Source organism: Aythya marila (genome assembly GCF_965140915.1).
Source record: "Aythya marila genome assembly, chromosome: 3".
Taxonomy (NCBI): Eukaryota; Metazoa; Chordata; class Aves; order Anseriformes; family Anatidae; genus Aythya; species Aythya marila.
Genome location: NC_139044.1, coordinates 103,503,494 through 103,524,317, shown reverse-complemented (window position 1 = coordinate 103,524,317; position 20,824 = coordinate 103,503,494). Strand labels below are relative to the sequence as shown.

Sequence of the window (20,824 nt, the reverse complement as noted above, 5' to 3'; positions counted from 1 at the left end):
CACCTGCAACTCTGAAGTACAGAGGAAGAGGGGAGAAAAATCCCTAAGAAAGTCCATAAAAGTGAAACAGGGCTTCACTCAGCTACTTCAGCAGGTTGTCCCTTGGAGACAAAAAGAAAGCAGTATCCCCTACAAGCCTCACAACTAACAGCCCAAAGAGGATGATGGCCAGAGTCTTAAAAGTTATAGATTAAGTTCACAGAATCACAGAATTTCCTAGGTTGGAAGAGACCTCAAGGTCATCGAGTCCAACCTCCAACCTAATGCTAACAGCCCTCCACTAAACCATATCCCTAAGCTCTACATCTAAACGTCTTTTGAAGACTTCCAGGGATGGTGACTCCACCACTTCCCTGGGCAGCCTGTTCCCAGCTAAGTCTCAGATTGGGGTGTGCAGCTGATAAATTATTTAACCCCTGCACCTTAATTCTGGGAAAAAAAGAAAAAGGAGAAGATGGTGTTTCTCCAAATAAAGAGGGATAAATGCATGGGGTGGATTTGGAACCACACACAAACTGTGGTGAGGGCTCCGGACAGACCTAAAGATTCATAAAACCTTCTGGGCCGCGAATGCCCCAGTCAGAAAGCACACACTTAGTAAGGGAAAAAATAAATCAATTCTGCCTCGACCAAAGTCATCATTTTGGTTTGCCAAAACCTCCCAACCCGGTCCTGCTTCCGCTGGGGTTAGGCAGCAGACCAGACAGCGAACACCACAGCATGCTGGTGATACAATCCTACTGTCTGGGGATGTCAGGAGGCTGCTTCACCCCTACAAACCCAAAACGTGCCTGACAGAAAGAAAACCCCTCAGAAAGACTGAGGGCAGCAGAGCAAGCGGACCCTAAGGCCATACTTGGGGGCACATCTTCTGGATGGGCAGGACAGGCTCGTTGGGTCCTTCTTTCTCCCCTTTCCTGCCCTTTCAGCTGTGCCAGGGTTTGTATGGCCACGTGGAGAACTGCAGCAGAGAACTGATCCCTGCTTAAAGGACACAAGGAAAAAAACAAAGTTATTTTTCAGCTGGATCAGTTTTCCAACTCTGGCTACCAGGCAGTGCCTTTACACATCACCCCTCAGCTGAAAAGATGAAGGAAAAACAGGAGCAAGGAGCAGGACCAACACACCTGGGCTGCTTTTCTTCACCTGCTGAAGAAAATCTCCAACGACTTTCCTGAACAAGAATTAAATGGCTGCACGAGTGTAGCAAGCTCTTATCTCTAGCAGCTGCTTCCCCCCATCCCTTAGCATTACGCACATGAGTCTCAGCACGTCTTTTATCTCAACACAGGCAATTACCAGGATAAATCAGGTTCTGGCAGTTTAGCTTGTCTGGGAAGTGGGACCACGCTTTGATGTTGATAGTGGACACCGAGTTTGCAGAACGATGCTGAAACACCCTGGGAAGTGATATGGCTGCAGCTCAAAGGCTAAACACCACCTTAGGAAGAGAGGCTGACTCTGCTCAGCTTCTGTCCAGGCAGCTGATCCCACCCAAAGCCATGACAATCACGGAGAGTACTCCCAGCAGCAAAGCATCCTGTCCTTGCACCAGGGCAATGTGCACTCAACCTGTTACCTCTTCCCTCTCCCAGACAAAAAAAAAAAAAAAAAAAGTAATTTGTGACATGCAGTGCACTGTATGAAAGCTAAAGGAATATTGTAATGAACAAAATGTCACAAACATCAATTCCGTTCGGTGCCAAAGTGCCATAGCCATGAAAAAATAAAACACGAAGATGTAAGAGGTCACCTTCTTCCCCCAAAGACAAGGAAACAAACCGGTCACTCAGTGCTACATATCCTTTAAAATGCAAAAAGCAGAGAGCCAAAATGCTGGTCTAGGGAGCTTACACATCTTTCCAAACCAGTGCATTTCTGAATCTGATAAACAGAGGCAGTGGAATCAAGTTTTTCTTGAACTTCTCCTGGTTTTGTAACTAGCTTAGTGGGAATAAGTGATAGAAAACTTCAAGTCAGCCAGATTAAGCCCCCAGCCAAAGGGAAGCAGCACATATCCCCTGCATGATGGGGATTATAAATAAAAAAAGCACAAAATGTAGGAAGAGCAGGCAGGCTGCCTTCCTGAAAGGATCCCCAGTTACCAAGGGGTGTTGGGCTATTACCTAGGGCCTGACCAAGAGGATATTGTAGGGTAATATGGTCCTGAGTGCCCCTACCTGATGCTTCTTCAGCCACCCTGTGACTGTAGCCTGGTCCCTGAGGCCTTGAAAGGGTCCTACCTAAATTCCTTAGCGGTGGTAACAAAGAAGAAAAAGGGATAAACACCCAGAAATACACTGAAATCTCCCTTCAGTGTAAGAACAGCTGAAGTGAGAGCTGTATGTGAAGGAACTGCACCTGGAAATTGAGAGAAACAAATCCAATCCTGGAAAACCTTCTGAATGGGAAAAAAGGGTAAAAAATACCAAGCCATTTTAAGAGGGACCTGACTACATTTATACAGGATTTTATGATGGTTCCACAGTGGTAAGGAGCCAGATCTGCACTGTACAAAGTTTCTTCTAGCCCTCCCCTCCTCTGTTAAAGCTTTTAAGAGTACAGCATTTAAGAGGGGCTCTGACTGCCTACAGACAGGTGGATGAAGTACTGCAACACCTCCTATCTCTAATACTGCATTTTAGACATGCTTATAGTGCCCCAAAAATGGGGAGGGAACTGTACCTTGCTTTTTGTTTAGATGAAGTACGTTGTCCCTATTCACCACCAGTGATTCAAAGCAGTCCTTGCAGCCTAAGATTTTAAAATGTGAGCTCTTTGTCTTTAGCACCACTCTTCATATTCTCTCATCCTTTCCTTTGTCCAAATCTTATCACAAAAATCAGGTTAAATAGAGCTGCAGCCTCATTGTATTTTCAATTGTGAAGGCAGTATTTCCCTTCCATAAACTCGCACACCCCACAGCAATGCACACACGTGTGCCAAAACCTCCCCTCCCCTCAATCACTCGCTTTGTGCACTTCCCTACAGAGTCGGAGCAGTGAAATTTAAGATGGCTTCTGATGGGGCACGTCCCAGCATTTCTCTTACCCCTTTACAATGCCTGGTAAACCTCTGAACCAGAAGAAAAGTAACCGTGTAATTCATGTGGTGGGATCATTTTCTCCTCTCATTTAATGTTTCCAGTTTCGACTCAGGAAAAAAAAAAAAACCTTTTTGTTGCAAGACTATTTATTTTGGCATCTGTTTATTCCAGCAGAATATATTCAAAGAGGCCAGATAAATTATTTTCATGCTCCCACTCGGCTTCTCCTGATCAGCGCTCAGACTTCCCTCTCGTTAAAAATAGCAAGCACAACTTTGATTTATGAAAAAAAAAAAAAAAAAAAAAAAAAAAAGGAGAATGAATGCCATAGATAGGGCACATTAGAAAAGAAGACACCTTACTGCAGAACTGCTGCTGTGTGGCACAAACTGCAACCAACTCCAAGCGACCTTCTCCACCACACCCTTACCAGCACAGTATTTTTCTGAGCAGTGTTTGGGTCTTCTGTTCATTTATTTTTATGTGACTTATGATGCTCGTCTCGCTCGTCATCCTCAGGTACGCTTCTTTTTATAGCGGGATCTAGGTGGTGTTGCTGTAGCATCTTGAGATCACAGACAAGGTTTGTTTGAGAGCCCAGCTGCCGAGCAGCCCCAAACAAATACACCCTGATCAGCTGGTGTGGATCCTGTTCTCTTGACATAAATTTCAAGTTTTTTAAATAAAGGGGCATATCAGATTAAAATAAATGAACACGAGGAAATTAATTATGAGCTTGGTATCAGCATTTTCCTTCAAAATGCATAGCTAATCCCTTCAAACGGCATAGAAATGTGATTTAGTGTATAAAGTCCTTGACCTTACAATCTACAGTGGCTACACAGCGAAAAAACATCACATAACGTGTTTGCTTCAGTTGAAATACCTGGAATTTCTCATTTTTCCTGCTCTATCTTCAATTAGTTTATCCCTCTGAGCCACCACCACACGTGCTCACAGACAACAATCACACTAAAAGTTTAGTTTTGTTTTTTTAGTTGTATTTTTTCCCCTAGCTAGTTACATTAACACGCTGGCACCCATCACAAACACACTTTGGCCACGTCGCTGCTGCGATTTCCCAAGGGGTTCAGTAACACAAGCTTCAGGTATCTGGAGCACCACAGACGGAAGACTTCAAAACGACAAAACGAAGCAGATGAACTTCTGAAGCCCATCCATTATGACTGCAGAAGCAGCTTTTTTTTCCCTTCAAGCTAAAGAGAAACAAGCACTGCTTTTAAAATCCTACTGTGCACTATGGTAGAAAGAGAAGGACTCAAGTAGCACTGACTGCTCAGCAGCAAAGCTTTGTTCCCCGGGTAGGAACCAAGTCCAGTTTCACTTGCCAAGGGCCAATTTCCATTTTAGCAGCTTCAAAGCTTTCTGTTGGAACAAAGAAACGTGCCAGCTCGTCACAACCAAACCCATCTTCCTAGGAAGAAAGCAGTCCTCGGTTTGTGAAATGTCCCGAAATGCTGCTCGGCATCCTAGTTTGTAAGCCACTATCTGCCCCCATAAATTAAAATAAAAGCAGTAACAAATCTGTTCGAGCCCATTTCACCTTGCCTAGGAGGATTTCAGCCCATTGGGAAATACAACGCTCAAACATTTCATTGTTGCTTCCCCCAAAGAGCCTCAAAACTCACATCAGGCCAAAAATCTGCATTGTCTAAGTGGCTGTGTGCAATAGGCAGGGTTCGTTCTTCTGGAAGGGAGGGTGGTTCAAACTGAAAATATATTTAATAAATTTCAGGCTGACTACAAAAAAAAATGAATGTATTATTTGCTCTTTTTGAGTGCGGGGAAAACAAACTGCTCTATTTTTACCCTATTTAACTGGGGGCACAAACTGAGTAATTACACATCCTAAAGAAGAATTTGGCACCTTTTACAGAAGTAAGGGATATGGGGAAATCAACGGCAGTAGTAGCATAAACGGCCAGCCCATGGGCTCTACTGGTTAGATGGCCACTTTGAAGCTAGGAAGAAGAATTGGAAGTTAGAAGAAGAGTTCAAACACCTTTTCTGCCAAATTTACCGAAGTCTGGGTCTTTTTCTTACCTAAGTGCCCTGACAGCAGTGCTTTACACAAATTTGGCTCAGAAAAACATTGCTTTTCTGTAGAGGAACAGAGAACTAACCACACTGAGGCAGATCTGCAGTCCATTTAACTTGGTATCCTATCTCAGGAGTGGCCAGAAACGCACATTTGGGGCAGCAACCAAAGGGAGACACGCATCCATCCCTCCCCCAGGCAATCTCCTCGATTCCAGTAACCAGTATAAAAAGAAAAGCCTGAGAGGTGCCCGAGCAGCAAACACTGCAAGAGGAAAAGAGGAAACCAAGCTTTCAGTCTCCACGCATGGGCAAGAAAAGACAACTCTGTGCCTTCTTGCAGCACAGTCCCAGTGCTCGCGTGCCTGGCCGGCCGTGTGTGGTGGGAAGTCGTGAGAGAGGAAGGGGAAGGAGGAGGCCTTCATCTCTGCTCTTTTTTTTCTTCTTAAACTTCAAACAGTGGGAAGTCTCTGCTACATTCCTTTCTTCTCACCCACAGAAGTTTCATTTTAGAAAGGCTAAAATTAACTACTTCACATTTCGGGTTATTTGGACCTGAATTTGTACAGTCTCAAGATTTTTTTTTTTCTTTAATTAATCTTTGTGTTTTTTCCCCATATCATACATATAACTAACAAAGATACAAATGAAGTGTAACTTATTCATTTTAGAACCGATCTAAACAATCAACTGTTATATCTTTAAAGCAAAATTTGACCTCACCCTCAGTTTTGGTAATTTGCATTGAAGTATCGGGCTACTCCACAGCCATAAATCATTCTGTGTGTCACGCGTTCCCCTATTTCAGGATAAATAGTAATGCCAGAGGCTGCTGTGAATGCTGAATCCCAATAGGAACGGCTTTCCCAGAGTGCAGGAAAAGGGTGCAGGAAGAACAGAGCCAGTCAGTGAGCTTCAGGACTGCTCTTATCTCTGAAGTAACAGCAGCAGGGTTGAACGCTCACGCCATACCAGCAAGCGCAATCTTGTGACATTTCTGGCCCATCTTTGCAGGTAATCTGGTATTGCTCTAGTTCCTCCTCTCTGACTCAAAAGATCAGAGCCCCACAGATATTTTATCCCAGTTTGTTGTTTTTTTTTTTTTTTTTTTTTTTTTTTTTTTAAATGAGAAATTAACTCTGCACTGCTGCAATCCGCTTTTCTTTTACGAAAGGTGGTAAAAAGGGTCCTAAATTCTGTCACCCCTCCAAACTCCTCTCCGCTCCCTTTGTTCCCTTCAGGGACTGTGAGGCATTAAAAGGGATGGGGTTTGCTGCAGAACTGGCCCTGCAAAGCCCCTTGCCACTAACACATGATTTCCACAGCACCTGGGTTTGTGGTTCTGGTGGGCCCAATGCAAAGGCAATCTGTTGGAACCAGCTCTGGGCTATCTGGCAGAAAACATTCAGGCTCTGAACTTCTGTGCATCCAGCATGGTGGAAGGAGGTTAACACTGTTGCTCTGGGAAATTAATACTTGTAAGAAAAAGGCAATTCTGTTACAGAGGTAAAAGATGGGAAAATTTGACTCTGCTATACACCAGCACACCTGATCACAATGTTGTGTTTCAGGAAAAAATAAAATCATTGCACAAAGTCAAGGAAGTGATCCCCAAAAACCTGATTTCTCTACAAAACTGCTTGTATCAATGAACAGGAATCTCAAATGAGAGGTTCAGACTCTACCTCCTGCCTAATCAAAAAGACTGGAGACATCTTACTTACACCAACTGTTTCTCCAGAACACATCCACCCCCTGCTTTATGTTGTAGTGAGAAATGTAATCCCTATTTACCTTCTCTTTTAACAATCTTACCACCCAAATTGCAGCAATCTGCTTTCAAAGCCAAGGCGAGCAGATTTCAGAGACCTCATAAGCAAAGGAAGACCTGATGCACTTATTCTTTACAGTGAAAGAAAGGATGTGGAAATAAAAGTCATTTTTTAATTTCTTGTTTAATATTCAAGATGCACTAGCCCATTGCTGACACCCATACCCATGTATTTAATACTGCATGCTTCCTCTACCTAAGATGCATCATTATGTAAAATAAAATAACATTTTTCCAAGGATCACACTTCTGAAGACAAAGTTCCTGCGTTGAACAGCCCAGTAAACTTCAGCACTCCTTTACCAGAGGTGAAACACTGCCGTCCTCATCCTGCAGGGACACTGCCCCAGCTCTGTGTTCACATTTCTGTCTGCAGCCCCCAAAGCCCTTCACGGTACAGAGCCCAGCTGCTGGGAGAGGCTGATCCTCGCTCTGTATCGTTCCCTTTGCAGATTTCTCAATTCAGTGCTCTTTCCCCTAGGATTAAATCCTTTCACACAGCATCAGAACCAACAAGAATTAATCTCTGCAGAACGCAGTGCCCTTTCATACAGCACATGATGAGCTTTTTGAATAGAGACTTCTGAGTTGTAGATGGGCGTAATCATCAAATGAAACAATTTCCAGGTGCTCAGAGTTCCCTTATCAGTGGCCTGAATTAGTTTCAGTCGTCTTTCAATCTCTCTGTTTAAACCAGGCAGAGATCCCAGCTGCAATCCCTACAAAACAATCAAAAACTAAATATTAAGATTTCCCTATGTATGATGCACTTAATCCACCTTAAAAATGAAACCTCTGTGGTGTGTGTGCACAGATAAACTGGATGCAGTGAAGTGACCCATCCCTCCCCATCCAGTGCTTCTTTGACTCCAAAATTTATTTATCAAGTAATTCTAAGGGCTGGAAATTAACAAAGAAAAGAGCCTACAGCAATGCAGCACATTCAAACCTCTATCTCAGCAGACTTTTGAGAACTTTCCAACAATAAGAGAACCACAGAATGGTTTGGGTTGGAAGGGACCTTGAAGACCATCGAATTCCACCACCCTGCCATGGGCAGGGACACCTCCCACCAGCCCAGGTTGCCCAAAGCCCCATCCAGCCTGGCCTTGAGCACCTCCAGGGATGGGGCATCCACAGCTTCTCTGGGCAGCCTGTGCCAGGGCCTCACCACCCTCTGAGTAAATATTTTTTCCTTATATCTAATCTAAACCTACCCTCTTTTAGTTTAAAGCCATCATCCCCTAGTCCTACCACTGCACTCCCTGACTCAGAGTCCCTCCCCAGCTCTCCTGTAGGCCCCCTGTAGGTACTGGAAGGCCTAAATAAATCAAGATCTGCATTACAAACATCTTTGGCTTGTATATATGTGACATATATATATATATATAGGAGGTGAAAGGGGATATAAGGCACACAAACTTTGTCCAATTTACGACACTCCTGCAACTTTTAGGATACAATGGCAGATTACTAGAGGGGATTCAGGAGACAAAGACAAATCACCTCGACAGTACCAGATCTCCCTAGGAAACACTGCACAAGCTGTTAAAATTAGGATACTGGCAGCATATTAATTACCTCTGTTTTGTTTTCTTTACTGATGAGTTGCTTCCTTTTACATTTTAATGCATTTTGTACAGTTGCACTTGCCAGTTCTGACATGAAAGCTGTGTCCAATGATAAAACTAATTTTCTCCTGAAACATTACGAAATTATTTCTGTTCTCTAGCAGGGTCTGGACTTCAGCCTGGGATTCGCAGCCCTCCCCCCGATAACGCAGTGTATATATCGCCTTTGAAAATCTCTGCGTGGTTTCTCAGCATTAATACATTTTTTTTGCAGTGGAAGAGGAACTGCGTGACAGCGCAATTACCAGCGGCTAATGCAAATAAAAGATTAGCCCAGTTATGGCAATCAAACGTTTGGGAACATCAATGTCTTCCTCTTTGGGCTAAATGGAAAAAGAAAGTGCATTCATTTCATTGTGGTGATGCCGTCATGCTGTAGCTATCTGGAAAGAGCTTGAGTTCCTGTTGCAAAAATCCCTAAAATAATAGCCTATTAATTTGCATTTAGGGAATTTGTTTTTAAATGGACAAACGCATCCATTTGTTTCAGGTGCCCAAGTAAAGAGCTCTCAGGACACTATTACAGCCTCGTAAACAACGACCTGAAGTTCTGCTGGAGTCTCAGCAGCTTTATATACAGCTACAATTAACAGTATGGGCACTCCTGTCACGAAGGGCACAAGTACAAGCGAATCTTAAGCCACACAGTTATTAGTGCATCCACAGTAGACATAAAATACCTATTTATACCATATTTGATGTAAAAATAAAAGCTTTCCCTACAGGGTGACATCTGCCAAAATAATCAGGGAGTTCAAGTACACACAAATCTCTCTGAAATGCAGTGATTAGGAGCTTCCCTTCCCCCGCTGACCACTGGGAAGATAGGTAGCAGGCTGTGCTGGAGCCTAGGACAAAACCCTGCTCAACTTCTGCATGTAAAATCGCAGCAATTTAGAGCAGAGAGGCAGGGCCGTGCCTCAAGCACTTCTGTTGTGTTCCTAAAAGAAATGGGAAACAGCCACTGGGCTGGTGCCTGAAACTCACGAGACAAGTGCCTGAAACTCCGCGACCTCACACCACCACCAAACCCACACGGCTTACACGAGAAGCCCGCCAAGCAGAGCAGTTAAGCAACAGAAAAGCACAAACTAAGCAAAAGAATAAATGAAAGCAAACGAAACGCAGCTCACAAAGGAGTTATTAATTCATTGCTGCTTGAGCGCTCCCCTCTTCAGCACTGCTAGTGTCTAGCCTGCATGAAGCCAAGTGTGGGAGGACTCTGCTGTCCCTGGTTGTGTTGTTGTGTAACATACACCTACAGGGCTGTAAAACAAACAAATGATTAGAAACATGTGCTTCGCAAGGCTCTCTGCTGCATCTTTTTTGCATGTGACAACCAAACAGGGGCTCTGCGTTTGCATGGGCTAAGGAAATTTCCACTCGTCGTGCTAGAGCCCAACCATAATCCTGTTTGATTGAAGGGGCTTAAAATGATTAGGAAATGCATTTGTTTTTCACTCGCCTTCCCTAAAACACAGTCTAAACTTCCTTAAAATTGCGTATTCTAGGAAAGAAATCTTGCAGCAACAAAGAACATAAGCCAGAAAACATGAGAAAATAATCCCCATGGATGTCCACGTCACTTCGCCCCTTCTCTCCCTTCCTATACGCTCTCTAAATGTAGAACAAAGCTTCCAGGAACGCAAAAGTCATTTGCTCAGCTCTAATCACTTCAGCTGTTTTGATGTATCTGCACACATGCTTAGCATAATGCCCAGACAGAATTATAGATTTCAGACCAGAACTCCATTGATAATCTCGTCTTTAATCGGGGAGAGCCGAGGGGTCCGCAAACAGCAGGTGCTTCTGTGCTCCACGCTGCTCCGAGACAACAGGGAGCAGGGCTTCGGCTTTCCCCCTCGGTTCTCTGTTCTTCCTTGGGTTATGAAGTGAGATGCCAGAATTCACAGCAGAGGTTCTTTCACGTTAACTTTTCTCTTTTTTTCTTTGGAGAGTTTTTTTTTTTTTTTTAAAAAAAACAGCGCTCCAAAGAAATAGTTTCACCGCGCAATGTCACTTCCATAGTAAATATCTTTGTATCTGCGAGCTCTGTTTCACAAAAAGGAAAATTTTTCAAATTCTGCCCAACACCTACTCCCTCAAAAACAAAGCCTACTGCTCTGGATGAACACTACATCGTGCTACCCAAGCTTCTGGCTGCAAAGCAGCGTTGCTTAAAAGAACGTCGCTGTTCAGCTACAGCACCGTATCTCAGTTCCTCCATCAATAAACTCTCCCCCGTAAGGCAAATTATTTTCTCTTTCCAAATACAATTAACTTTGAGATGTACACAGCAGCTAACGAAGTCTGGGTAACACTTAGTCCTCTCCACTTTCTGGATGCTCAGAACTCTTTTCACTCTCCTGAACTATGGGTAGGATGAATCTGTGGTATCACCAGGCGGCCACTTCCCTCCATCGCTGCCCCTTCTCCATCTCCCCCACCGACCCCCTTCACGTTAGCCCTCTGCCGTTTGTGTCCTACTTTCTGCATCAACACCGCTGCATTCTCCCTTCCCCTGCAGATCCCGGCCGTTCTCATTTCTCTGAGCTTGCTTACACTCCTGATACCTGTCCTTCTGCCCCTCGTAACGGGGCAGCCCCGATGCTCCTCCACCCCACATACGCCACCACCGAGCTTTTGCTGCTGGACGATTCCCTCTCTCCAAGTTTGGTTTTAACCCTGACTCCCTTTTTTTGCTCTTTCCTTTTGACCCATCCTCACGCTACTTCACAAACAATCCAGCTACCTTCCGCCTCTGATTTTCTTGCAGTCCCTTCTTCCGTTGCTTCCTAGCCAAGTTTACTCCTCCCCTCAACACCAACATTGACAGAAATTTCACGCAACAAGGCTGGATTTAGTCCAAACAAAAGAAGCTGGTAGTTGTCTTAATCACAGGAAAATCTACTAGCTAACAGCAAAAACTCCTCCAGCTTACATCCCAGCAAGAGCTGCTGCACGCAGCGAGCACTTTGAATAGAGAAGAGCTCGAGCTCAGCGCTAGCAAATGTGAGAGCGTGGGGAAAAGGCTGGGGAAAACAAAAAACTTCCCCATCATCAGCTTGCAATGAGCTAAACAGTTACAAACAGCAAACTTCTGCTTCTCCCGTAACTTCACCCACAGTTTCCAGATGGGTTTGAAAAAAACAGCCTTGGAGAAAATGCACTAAAGCAGGGATTTTACCTTCAGACGAAACCTGGCTGTAATCATCCCCTACAGCATGGTTCTCAGGGACTCAGTTTTTCCTAAGAAACTGCCAGCACTGGTGAAGGAGTGCAGGAGGAGCCACCACATCGGACCCAGAGGAGCAGAACCGCTGTTTAAACAAGTCTTAAAAATCAAGGCATTAAAGAAAGAAAAACGGGCTTAAGATCAGACATGACTTCAAAGCACTTTCCGAATCTTTTCAGAAGCCATTCATGGCCTAAACAATCACGTCAGCTCTCTGGTGCCCTCCCCATGCCACCGCTGTCCCTCTCTGCTGCATTCTTCCGCAGCGTCCTGAGAAACTCCCCAAGCCCTTCATTCACCAGTTTTCCCTGTGTGAAGTTCTTGCACATCCGACTACAGCTTCAAAACTGAAAGCAAACATGAAAGCACGGTCTTCTGGCAATGGCGGTTGCTGAAAAGACCTTTTTGGAGTATTTTTCAAACATTTCTAAAAGCTGGAAGAGGAGCTGCTTACTCTGCTAGCCTGCCACTCACCCAGGGATACTGACAATCTTTAAGAACATTTCTCCTCAATTTAACAGCCATGGTTTGCGTTTCTGTACCTGTTGCCATCATTTTTATTAGCTGTAAATACTTCTTAGTTCCATCCTGACTTTCTTTTTATCCATCTGTGCTTACAACAGGTTATCATCCTAGTTTTCAGAGGATTTGTCAGGACTGTTTGCTCATCATCATCCTAATTCTTTCAGAATCCCTGAAAATAAGTTAACCAGCCCCAACAAATCGAGTGCTTCAAGCTCAGAGTTTTGTTCACTGATTTGCCAACTTGCATTTCTATTCCCACTATCCATTCCATCTTCTTCCCCACGCTGAGCTCCCAAACTGTGGCAGAGCAATCACTGAGACCTGGCAATACCTGCATTACCTCTGCTACTACGTTCTAACCACGTAACATCCCTTCCTTCTCCCCTCTCAGCTCCACGTGCCGAGGGAATGGTTTTGTTTTCCTTACCGCCTGCTGCTATAGCTAAAGAAACCAGACTTCTCCAAATCTTACCCACACTTTTCAGAGTGCTACGTTCCTCTGATGACCTTTTTCTTCCCATTTCTGACAGGCTCTGCTCGTTTGTGACATTCTTCTCCAGGTGTTTCAAGTCCATAGTTGTTTTTTTTCCCCATAGTTTTCCCCTTTCCTGGGACGTTTCCTAAATATTTTTCGTGCTTTAGTAAATAAACTCTTCAGTTCTGCTGACTTAGCCAGCTCTCAGTTTAATGGCTTGCTCCTAAACACAACTTTTTGGCTTATTTTGCTTTGTTTTTGTTTTTAATTGCTTTGTTTGGCTTTTGATATACAATGAATCAACCCCTAATGATTCAACAAAACACTTTGCTCATTTCCAGTCTCATCCGCAGCAGCCATTTGATTGCTGCCTTTAAATCAGCGACTCTCACAGCAGCTTCCCCTGCTCCTCCACGCTTCCTCCTGCAAAAATGAACATCTCGGCCTGTCACCACAGATGTCTGACCATAATGTAGCTGCAGCACAGCTCGTGTTTTTCCCCCTTGCACTCTTCCTCCACGCCTGCAACACCAGCACACACTTTACCAGATTATAATAGCCAACAGGTTTTCTTGAAATGAAACCTACCACCAGCCACGCAGGCTCCTCCTGCACAGTACCTCTGCTACACAGCTTAGAGCTTCTCACCATTTGATTTTGATTGTTACACAATTCTGGCCTTGACAAATACAGCCTTCCTCAGCCACATCCGTTCCTGATACTGCTAAAAAGCCTTTCATTTGTCTTCTGCGCAAAGCATCCCTCTCGGTACTTGCAACAGCACTCTCTTTTGCAGCAGATGTAAGGTGATGGGTTTTGATTTTAATGCTCCCAAGCAGGCAGCACCAACCACCTTGTCATTTCTGATCCCCTTTTCCTCTGATCAGACTTACCCCAGCCACCAGCACCCACTTGTTGTTTCACAATCACACCCTCACGTTTTCCTACCTGGTAGTTTTGTTACCAACGCTTATTTCTCACAGAGCCTACAAACTCTCCTGAGCTACACACGTCACTCAACAGAATGGGAAGGGGACTGGGGATGGAAGACGTTACCACAGCAGGAAAGCCCACAGAAAGATTTCACCCAGCGAGTATCATCTGACATTCCACTTTTCTTCTTTTTTCCCTATCCACGGGAGAACGTTCTCCCCTCTCCAGCAGCATCAAGAACATAACATTTACCTGAAGCCAGTGAGGACAGAAAGCAAGTGAGGCCACTTGCTCATCCCTAAGGGAGGGCCTCAGGGGTGCAAAGCCCTGTTGAGCTCTAGGACCATGGACAGGGCTGCCTTGCCCCTTCCAGCACCCAGCCACCCAAGGGGGACAAGTCCAGGGAGCTCCCCCAGGAGAGGCAGGACAGAGCGCTGAAACGCTCAGCAGCAGAGCTTGAAGAAAGGCAGAGGGTGGAGGAGACCAAGCAGCAACAAAATACAGGGAAGCTCCAGTGACAGCCAAGACAGTGGACAAAACAGCTACTCAAAATGGGGCCCAGGAATCAGACTCTTGTCCTGACAAAACGAAGGCCCCACATTTACCAAGCACTGCTGGATATTCTGGCGTGAGAGAACAGCATGAACGTACAAAGAGGAACCTACGGTGGGTTAATCGGAAGCAGAAAGAATTATCCTCTTTCCATGTCTACTCTCTTTTAATCAGCAGCATGAAGACAATCCAGTGAAGCTGGTTCTGAGAAATGCAACAGCACTAGAGAAAAAGTTAGAAGATAAAAGCCACGGTTAGTAAAATAATTTGGGAACGTGTGTATTTTCCATTGATGCTCCTACCAGGAACAAGGCATTTGGTATTAGGAAGCAGATTCCCTGCTGGATGCACCAAGGTAAGGTGCACAGCATGACCTGAAATGGTTTTATCTGACTGCATTTTCTGTACCTTAGATGTTCAAGGCTGCGACTCTGTTTTATAACACGCGCAGAGCTCCAGCTGCAAACCTACAACTCAGTTCCTGTATTTCCCCAACTTCCATCTTCTATTTTCCTCTCAGAAAAGAAACAAATTCCCACACTCCTTCTGAAATCGTAACGCCATTTGTGCCATAATGACTTTTCCAGAAACTTCTCTGGATGCTAATGACAAACAAATATGACTCCAGAAAGGAAGCAGAAGTGGAAAACACAAAAGTCTTAAACAACACTGTATTTATGGAACTGTATTTGGTAATGAGCTAAGAAAAGCATGCAAGTATGTTCTAGAAGGAGCACCACCTTATAGTGGGTACACAGATATATTTTAAGAGAAGGAAGTACACAGATAATAGCAGTAAGTTTTCCAAAATGCAATATAGCATGACATTTTCTACTACTTCTCAATCCACAAAAACATCGTCACGCAGATTTCCAAAGCAAGACACTATCACAAACATAGTAGAAGACAGAACCCCAGTCCTGAAGCCCTAACAAACCAAAACCACCTAACAGGGCAAGTACAACTTTTGGTAACACGTGTGTGCATCCAGACTCACGTTCACTGATCCTTCCAAGCTGTTTTTACCTCTTGCCCTCATTAGCTTTGCAGAACCACAATGGAGCACGGAGGATTAAAAAAACCTCTAACATACAAGAGGAATTCGACAAGAGTCAATCCCTTACGCCTCTCTACATCAGCTGAAAGCTGTGGGATTACCTTCGAGGGGATGAAGTTGTTTTCATTTCCGATACAAAAATTTGTGTTGTGAGTGACAGTGAGGAAGGAGAGGACCTGACACTGAAATGACATGCTGCAGTCCCAGTAATTGAAATTACAAAACAAAACAAAAACAAAAAGCCACCCAACTACTCGGTGTAACTGTTAAACGACAGACACATTGAGGTGCAATGGTTGTGGAACAAGACCTAGGGAAGAACAGCAAATACAGAGCCAAAATTACAAGTTATGGTGTTAACGTTAATTTCACAGATTTTATAGAAATTCCTGGACAGGGGCTTTTAAATAAACCCCAAACAATTACACTTATCTACGTGCAGCCAACAGAGGCCATCTTTGCCTACCACCACGCTCTTCCTTTTGCCTGTACGCTCTCCATCGTTCCACCACCCATTTGTCCTGCCTACTTACAACACGTTCAGCGCGGTAGAAAGCGCTGTGCTGGGGGAGACGTTCCACTAACCTATTAAACTTCTGTCAGTGTTTCCATTCTCCTCTCTTCACGTGCTTCCTGTGAAGTTTAAGCAGGCAGGGCACATCAAACAACTCCCCATTTATAGGGTAGCCTGAACAAGAGCCCCCTGCCCCTTCAATCTTGATCCAGAAGCACCTCACCACAAAAAAAAAAAACAGGTAAAATAAATAATTCAGATTTTTGTGAGTTTTGGTTCCAGTCTTTTCTGGTAAGACTTAACCCATGCTTCAAAATAAAGTGGCACGCTTGGATACTGTTCATTAAATCACTCTGTAAAATAATAATTTCCCCAAATCTTTAGAAATCACTGGTATTAGGACCATTTTGCAGGCTCCGTTACAGTTTAGGGACTATTTTATTTAACGTAGAGCACATAAAAGAGAGAAGTATATGTTCCAAGTAATAGCAGCACTAAAACCAAAATTTTAAGCATTCACAGCTTAAGAATGGTCACTACGCGGTTTCAGATCCTGTAATAAAGGGAGACCAGAAGCAGTGAGCTGAAAAGGCTGCATTTGTCAAACGAGATTACTGGTTTCAAGCAACCCCTCCCCCCGGCCATGTGACCACGCTCTGGACTGTATCAATTAAAACTTGTTTAATCTTAATCATTATCATGCACGCAAAGATTAAACAGTAACCTGTAAGGCCTGAGCCGTACCGCTCACTGGTAACTTGGCTTCAGCAGGAGCTAAAGAGATCCCCATCGTTTTGCTAAGCAACATCCTCGTCTGAGAACAATACAGAAATGACACCATTCCTTGCCTTTGGAAATCACCCCGTGCCCCAGGAGCATGCCTTTCCTAATCCCTTTCCACTCCTGAAAGCGAAGGATCGGATTCTCTTCCTTGAATAGGCAGCGGTTTCCAAGCGTGTGCACTTCTGGGGATCTCACAGACCGTAATGAGCGGTCTGTAATTAGTCTATACAATTACAGAAAACAGTAAGACTCCAAGTATTTCCAGCTGATATTAAAAATCAATCATACTTGGCAAACAACAGAGGTCAGTTCATCCAAGTTCAGGAAATGCTGATTTAAGGCAACACCAATGCCCACAGAGACCTAACTGGTAAATTATCCACACACCAGCGTCCAGCATCTCATCGATTTCCTCGCTTAACAAGCCCTTTACCACTCCATCACGGAAAGCCAGGCCTCATTAACGGAACTTTTAAGACATTATTAGATACCTGCTCATTAACTAAGACAGAGTTACAGAACTGGTAGCCAGCAGTGTTAGCGGTAAGCGCAGGAGGCTTCCCATTAGGATCTGGAAGCAGATATCTTTGTTTGCACAGAGGTGAGCTCAGGCTACGAAGTCACACCAGCCCCCAGCTCCTGTGCTACCTCCCCACGTCTCTGCCTGCGAGGGAGCACAGGGCACGAGGGAGGCTCCAGCTAGCTACCTGCAGGCTCAGTCCGGTCCAGAACCAGATCCCCTAGGAAAAGCAGATAAGGACATCCACTAAACAGTACTATTTACCACTCCGAGCTTTTTACTCTGTTGATTTAAGTATTAAGTTTTTATTTTCCATGATACTGAACTGCCTCTAGTTAACAAACCGCCTCTTTCACAGTGGCTTTGTAAAATCAATCCCTACACAAAGCCAATAGTCAGCCAGGTTTCAACTTACCAATTAACCACGTTGAGTAACACATTCCCTAAATCATACAGAGCCAAACCTCCTCGTTTTCCATACCGTACCGTACGCTGCAGCAGAGTAGTGCACACTGGGAACTGATGCTTCACCGTGCCTGTGACACTGGAAATGCAGATGGGTTCCCAGTGTTACCTGCCTGTTTTGAGATGCCTTCTTTACTGAGTCTTTGTTCACAACCTCATAAACCAATTCTTGCCTAGCCTTTTGGAAGAAAAACATGCTGAGTGCTGACTTCTCTGTTACACAATATATATCAACATTTTTATCAAAGGATCACATTTAACCTGAAAAACCAGGCACACTACGTTGACGGACCTGAGTATTACCAAACTGAAGTAGTGTTGCATCTGCAGATTTCACAGGTGTGAAACCATGAAAATTTGTTTGTTGTTCTTGACACATCAAAGTACAAAATAAATAAATAAAAAATCAGTAGTCACTTAAAGACATGCTGTAGGACATCAGCATGAACAGGCAGCAATTGCTGATATTTTGCCAAAAGCGCTAGATAGATCAATAAGATTAAGAAAGCCATAGCCAGTGCAATTTCTCATCATCTGCCTTATAAACTTTACTTGGATCTGTGAGACACTAGGTCGTTCATTACCATCTGTATCAAAAAAAAGCTAATTTTTGAAGTGTCTAATATCTGAAATACGCAGCGATACAAACTAACACTCAACATCCTGAGTTTCTTTACAAATCCAAGAGCGGTGTATCAGTGACCTGATACAAGAAGAATGCCAAGCATACAGATTAAATAAGAAAGGAATCCACTGGAGCAAACTTTTCAACGCGTATCATTCTCCTAACATTAAAAAAAAAATTCAAGATGCAACTCGTTGAATTTTTAAAAGACCTTAAGATGCACAACGTAAGTTACAGATTCCATATCCTACGTACATTTTGTGTAAATTAACATGAAAGAGAAAACAGCCACGAAAAACAAAAACTTTCCTGAATTTTTCTCCTGAGAAATGATGTGACATTCTCACAGACATAGAGCTTGAGAAACTGAGGCTAAGACACGGACCAATTTTTGAGATAGCTGTAAAAAAAAAAAATCTCAACCTAGCTGCTTTTGATCCCAATGCTTACACTAACTTCTGTTTTGTGTCAATCAGTTTTTAGGCAGCTGCACCTTACAACTTCAGTGGTTCACTATTATCGATATTCTTTAAGTCACCTTTCACAGAATTCTGGATACAAAACTGTTGATCTTAAGACTATCAGGCTAATAAGGTATAATTAAAGCCAGGCACTTAAGTGCAAGCTTGCATGGAAGAAAATTACCTCAGGAACAAAACAGTAATTCCTTCTGTGCAGATTATTTCGAATTCAGCTCCTTGCTTTAGTGGTTTTGGGAACTGGCAAAACAGGAAAATCTTGAAAAGGGTGTTTAAACACCTAACCTGGGTTTTGTTCGCTTAATAATCCATTGCTAGTGGCAGCTCTTTTGTAAGAAGGGCCACTAACTACTGACAGGGCTCTTTCGCTGAAGAGGCTCTTTCCCAAAGCCACGCTTAGCGCAAAAACAAACCAGCTCCGCTCACACACACACCGCCAGAACTGATGTAACAGGTAGACGGGGCAAATGAATCCACATCACAACTCTCCCCTCCCACAAGTTTCTTCAGGGAAGCTGCTGGAGGAGGCAGGCTGCAGAGAGGCTCCTTTCATTGTGTGCACGGGGCTGGGACGAGGAATGCGCTCCAACTGTGTTCAGACCTGTCCCAGCTCTCCGGCTGGTGGGAAACGGCAGGGAAAAAGGGCTCCGTCTCTGCTGGCAGCCGCCCTCCTCTCCCCAGCAGCTTCGGCTGCCTTGCAGGGAAGGCGAACAGCTCTGCAGCAAGCCCGGCTGGCTGTGGGGAGACAAAACGAAGGGGCTCAGCCCCCCGGGGGGCAGCTTTTGGGGCGGCCGCAGGGCTCCTGAGGGCAGCTCACCTCAGCACACACGCCTCGGGGGGGTAAATCGGGGCTGGGAGGAGGACCCAACCCCACCTGTGCCAGCCCGAGTCCCCCCCAAAAATGGCTGGGGGGGCCGAGGGGGGGGCAGCGCCTCGTCCCTTCCCCCTTCCCTTTCTTCCCCGTGCCCGGGCGGCCGAGCCCCGTTTCCTCACGGCGGCGGCCGAGGGCGCTGCTCGGGGCCGGGCGGGGCCGCGGCCAGGCCGAGGGGGCTGCGCCCCTCTTCCCTTCCTTTTCCTTCCCCTTCCCCTTCTCCCTTTCCCCTTTCCTCCTTCCCTTCCCTGCCCTCCTCCCCGGGCTCACCTCCTCGATGGCCGCCACCGTGTTCCTGCACTGGGCCATCCGGGTGGTGAAGTTGGAGGCGGTGGGCGACTTGTAATCCTCATTGGTCTCGGACACGAATTCCGACACGGAGATCTGGTCCGGCATGGCGGGGCGGGGATGAGGGGAGGGCAGAGGGGAGGGGAAGATGGGGGGGGGAAAGCGGGCGGCTCCGGGGTGCGGGGGGGGGAAGGGAGGGCCGATGGGGGGCTCCCCCCCCCTCACATCGCTCGGCAACCGGCGGCGGCAGCGCCCTCCCGGCCGTTGTTCCTCCGCCGCCACACAAGGAAATTCCCCGCACCCACACTCCTCCTCCTCCTCCTCCTCCTCCTCCTCCTCCTCCTCCTCTTCCTCCTCCCCGCCCGGGCACGCAGCACCGGGAGCTGGGCACACGCCCAACGGTGGTGGCGGCGGCGGGGAGCTGGCTCCTCACCCCGCCTTCCTCCCCTCCCTCCTCCTCCTCCTCCTCCCTCACACACCGACACACGCGCACAGGGCGCCCCTCGCCCCCCGCCGCCCGCCCGCCCTCAGAAGATGGCGGCCCCCTGCCCAGCCCGCCTCGCCTTCACCCCCCCTCACACACCACGCACACACACACACTGCCACGGCGGGCACCGGCCGTGCGAGTAAAAAATGGGTTTAACAACAGCGAGCACAAGGCTGGGGAGGGTGGGGTGCTACCTGCTGCAAGGGTGGAGCGCCTCAGGTGGCCGCGTTGTCCCTGTGTGGCGGCCGGCAGGTAGCAGGGATGTCCTCCTCATCCTCCTCCTCATCATCATCCTCCTCACCATCCTCCTCATTCCCCTCTCCCTTCTCCTCCTCCTCCTCCTCCTTATCCTCCTTTCTTCTCCTCATCCTTCTCCTCATCCTCCGCCTTTCCACAGCAGAAAGTGATTTCTCTTAAGAGTTCACTTGCATAGTTCCAAAGGAAAGTTT

General features: G+C 45.7%; 1 protein-coding gene across 3 annotated transcripts in view; it reads right to left on the bottom strand.

Moving 5' to 3' along the window:
- ASAP2 (ArfGAP with SH3 domain, ankyrin repeat and PH domain 2) overlaps positions 1-20,050 on the bottom strand; it is an 84,274-nt gene extending 64,224 nt beyond the window's left edge. For all 3 annotated transcript variants that reach the window (XM_082758060.1, XM_082758061.1, XM_082758062.1), the window contains exon 1: positions 19,871-20,050. In XM_082758060.1, coding sequence (XP_082614186.1) covers positions 19,871-19,996 — 126 coding nt within the window. In that variant the 5' untranslated portion in view covers positions 19,997-20,050. The remainder of the gene's footprint in view (positions 1-19,870) is intronic.
- Between the last annotated feature and the right edge of the window lie 774 nt (positions 20,051-20,824).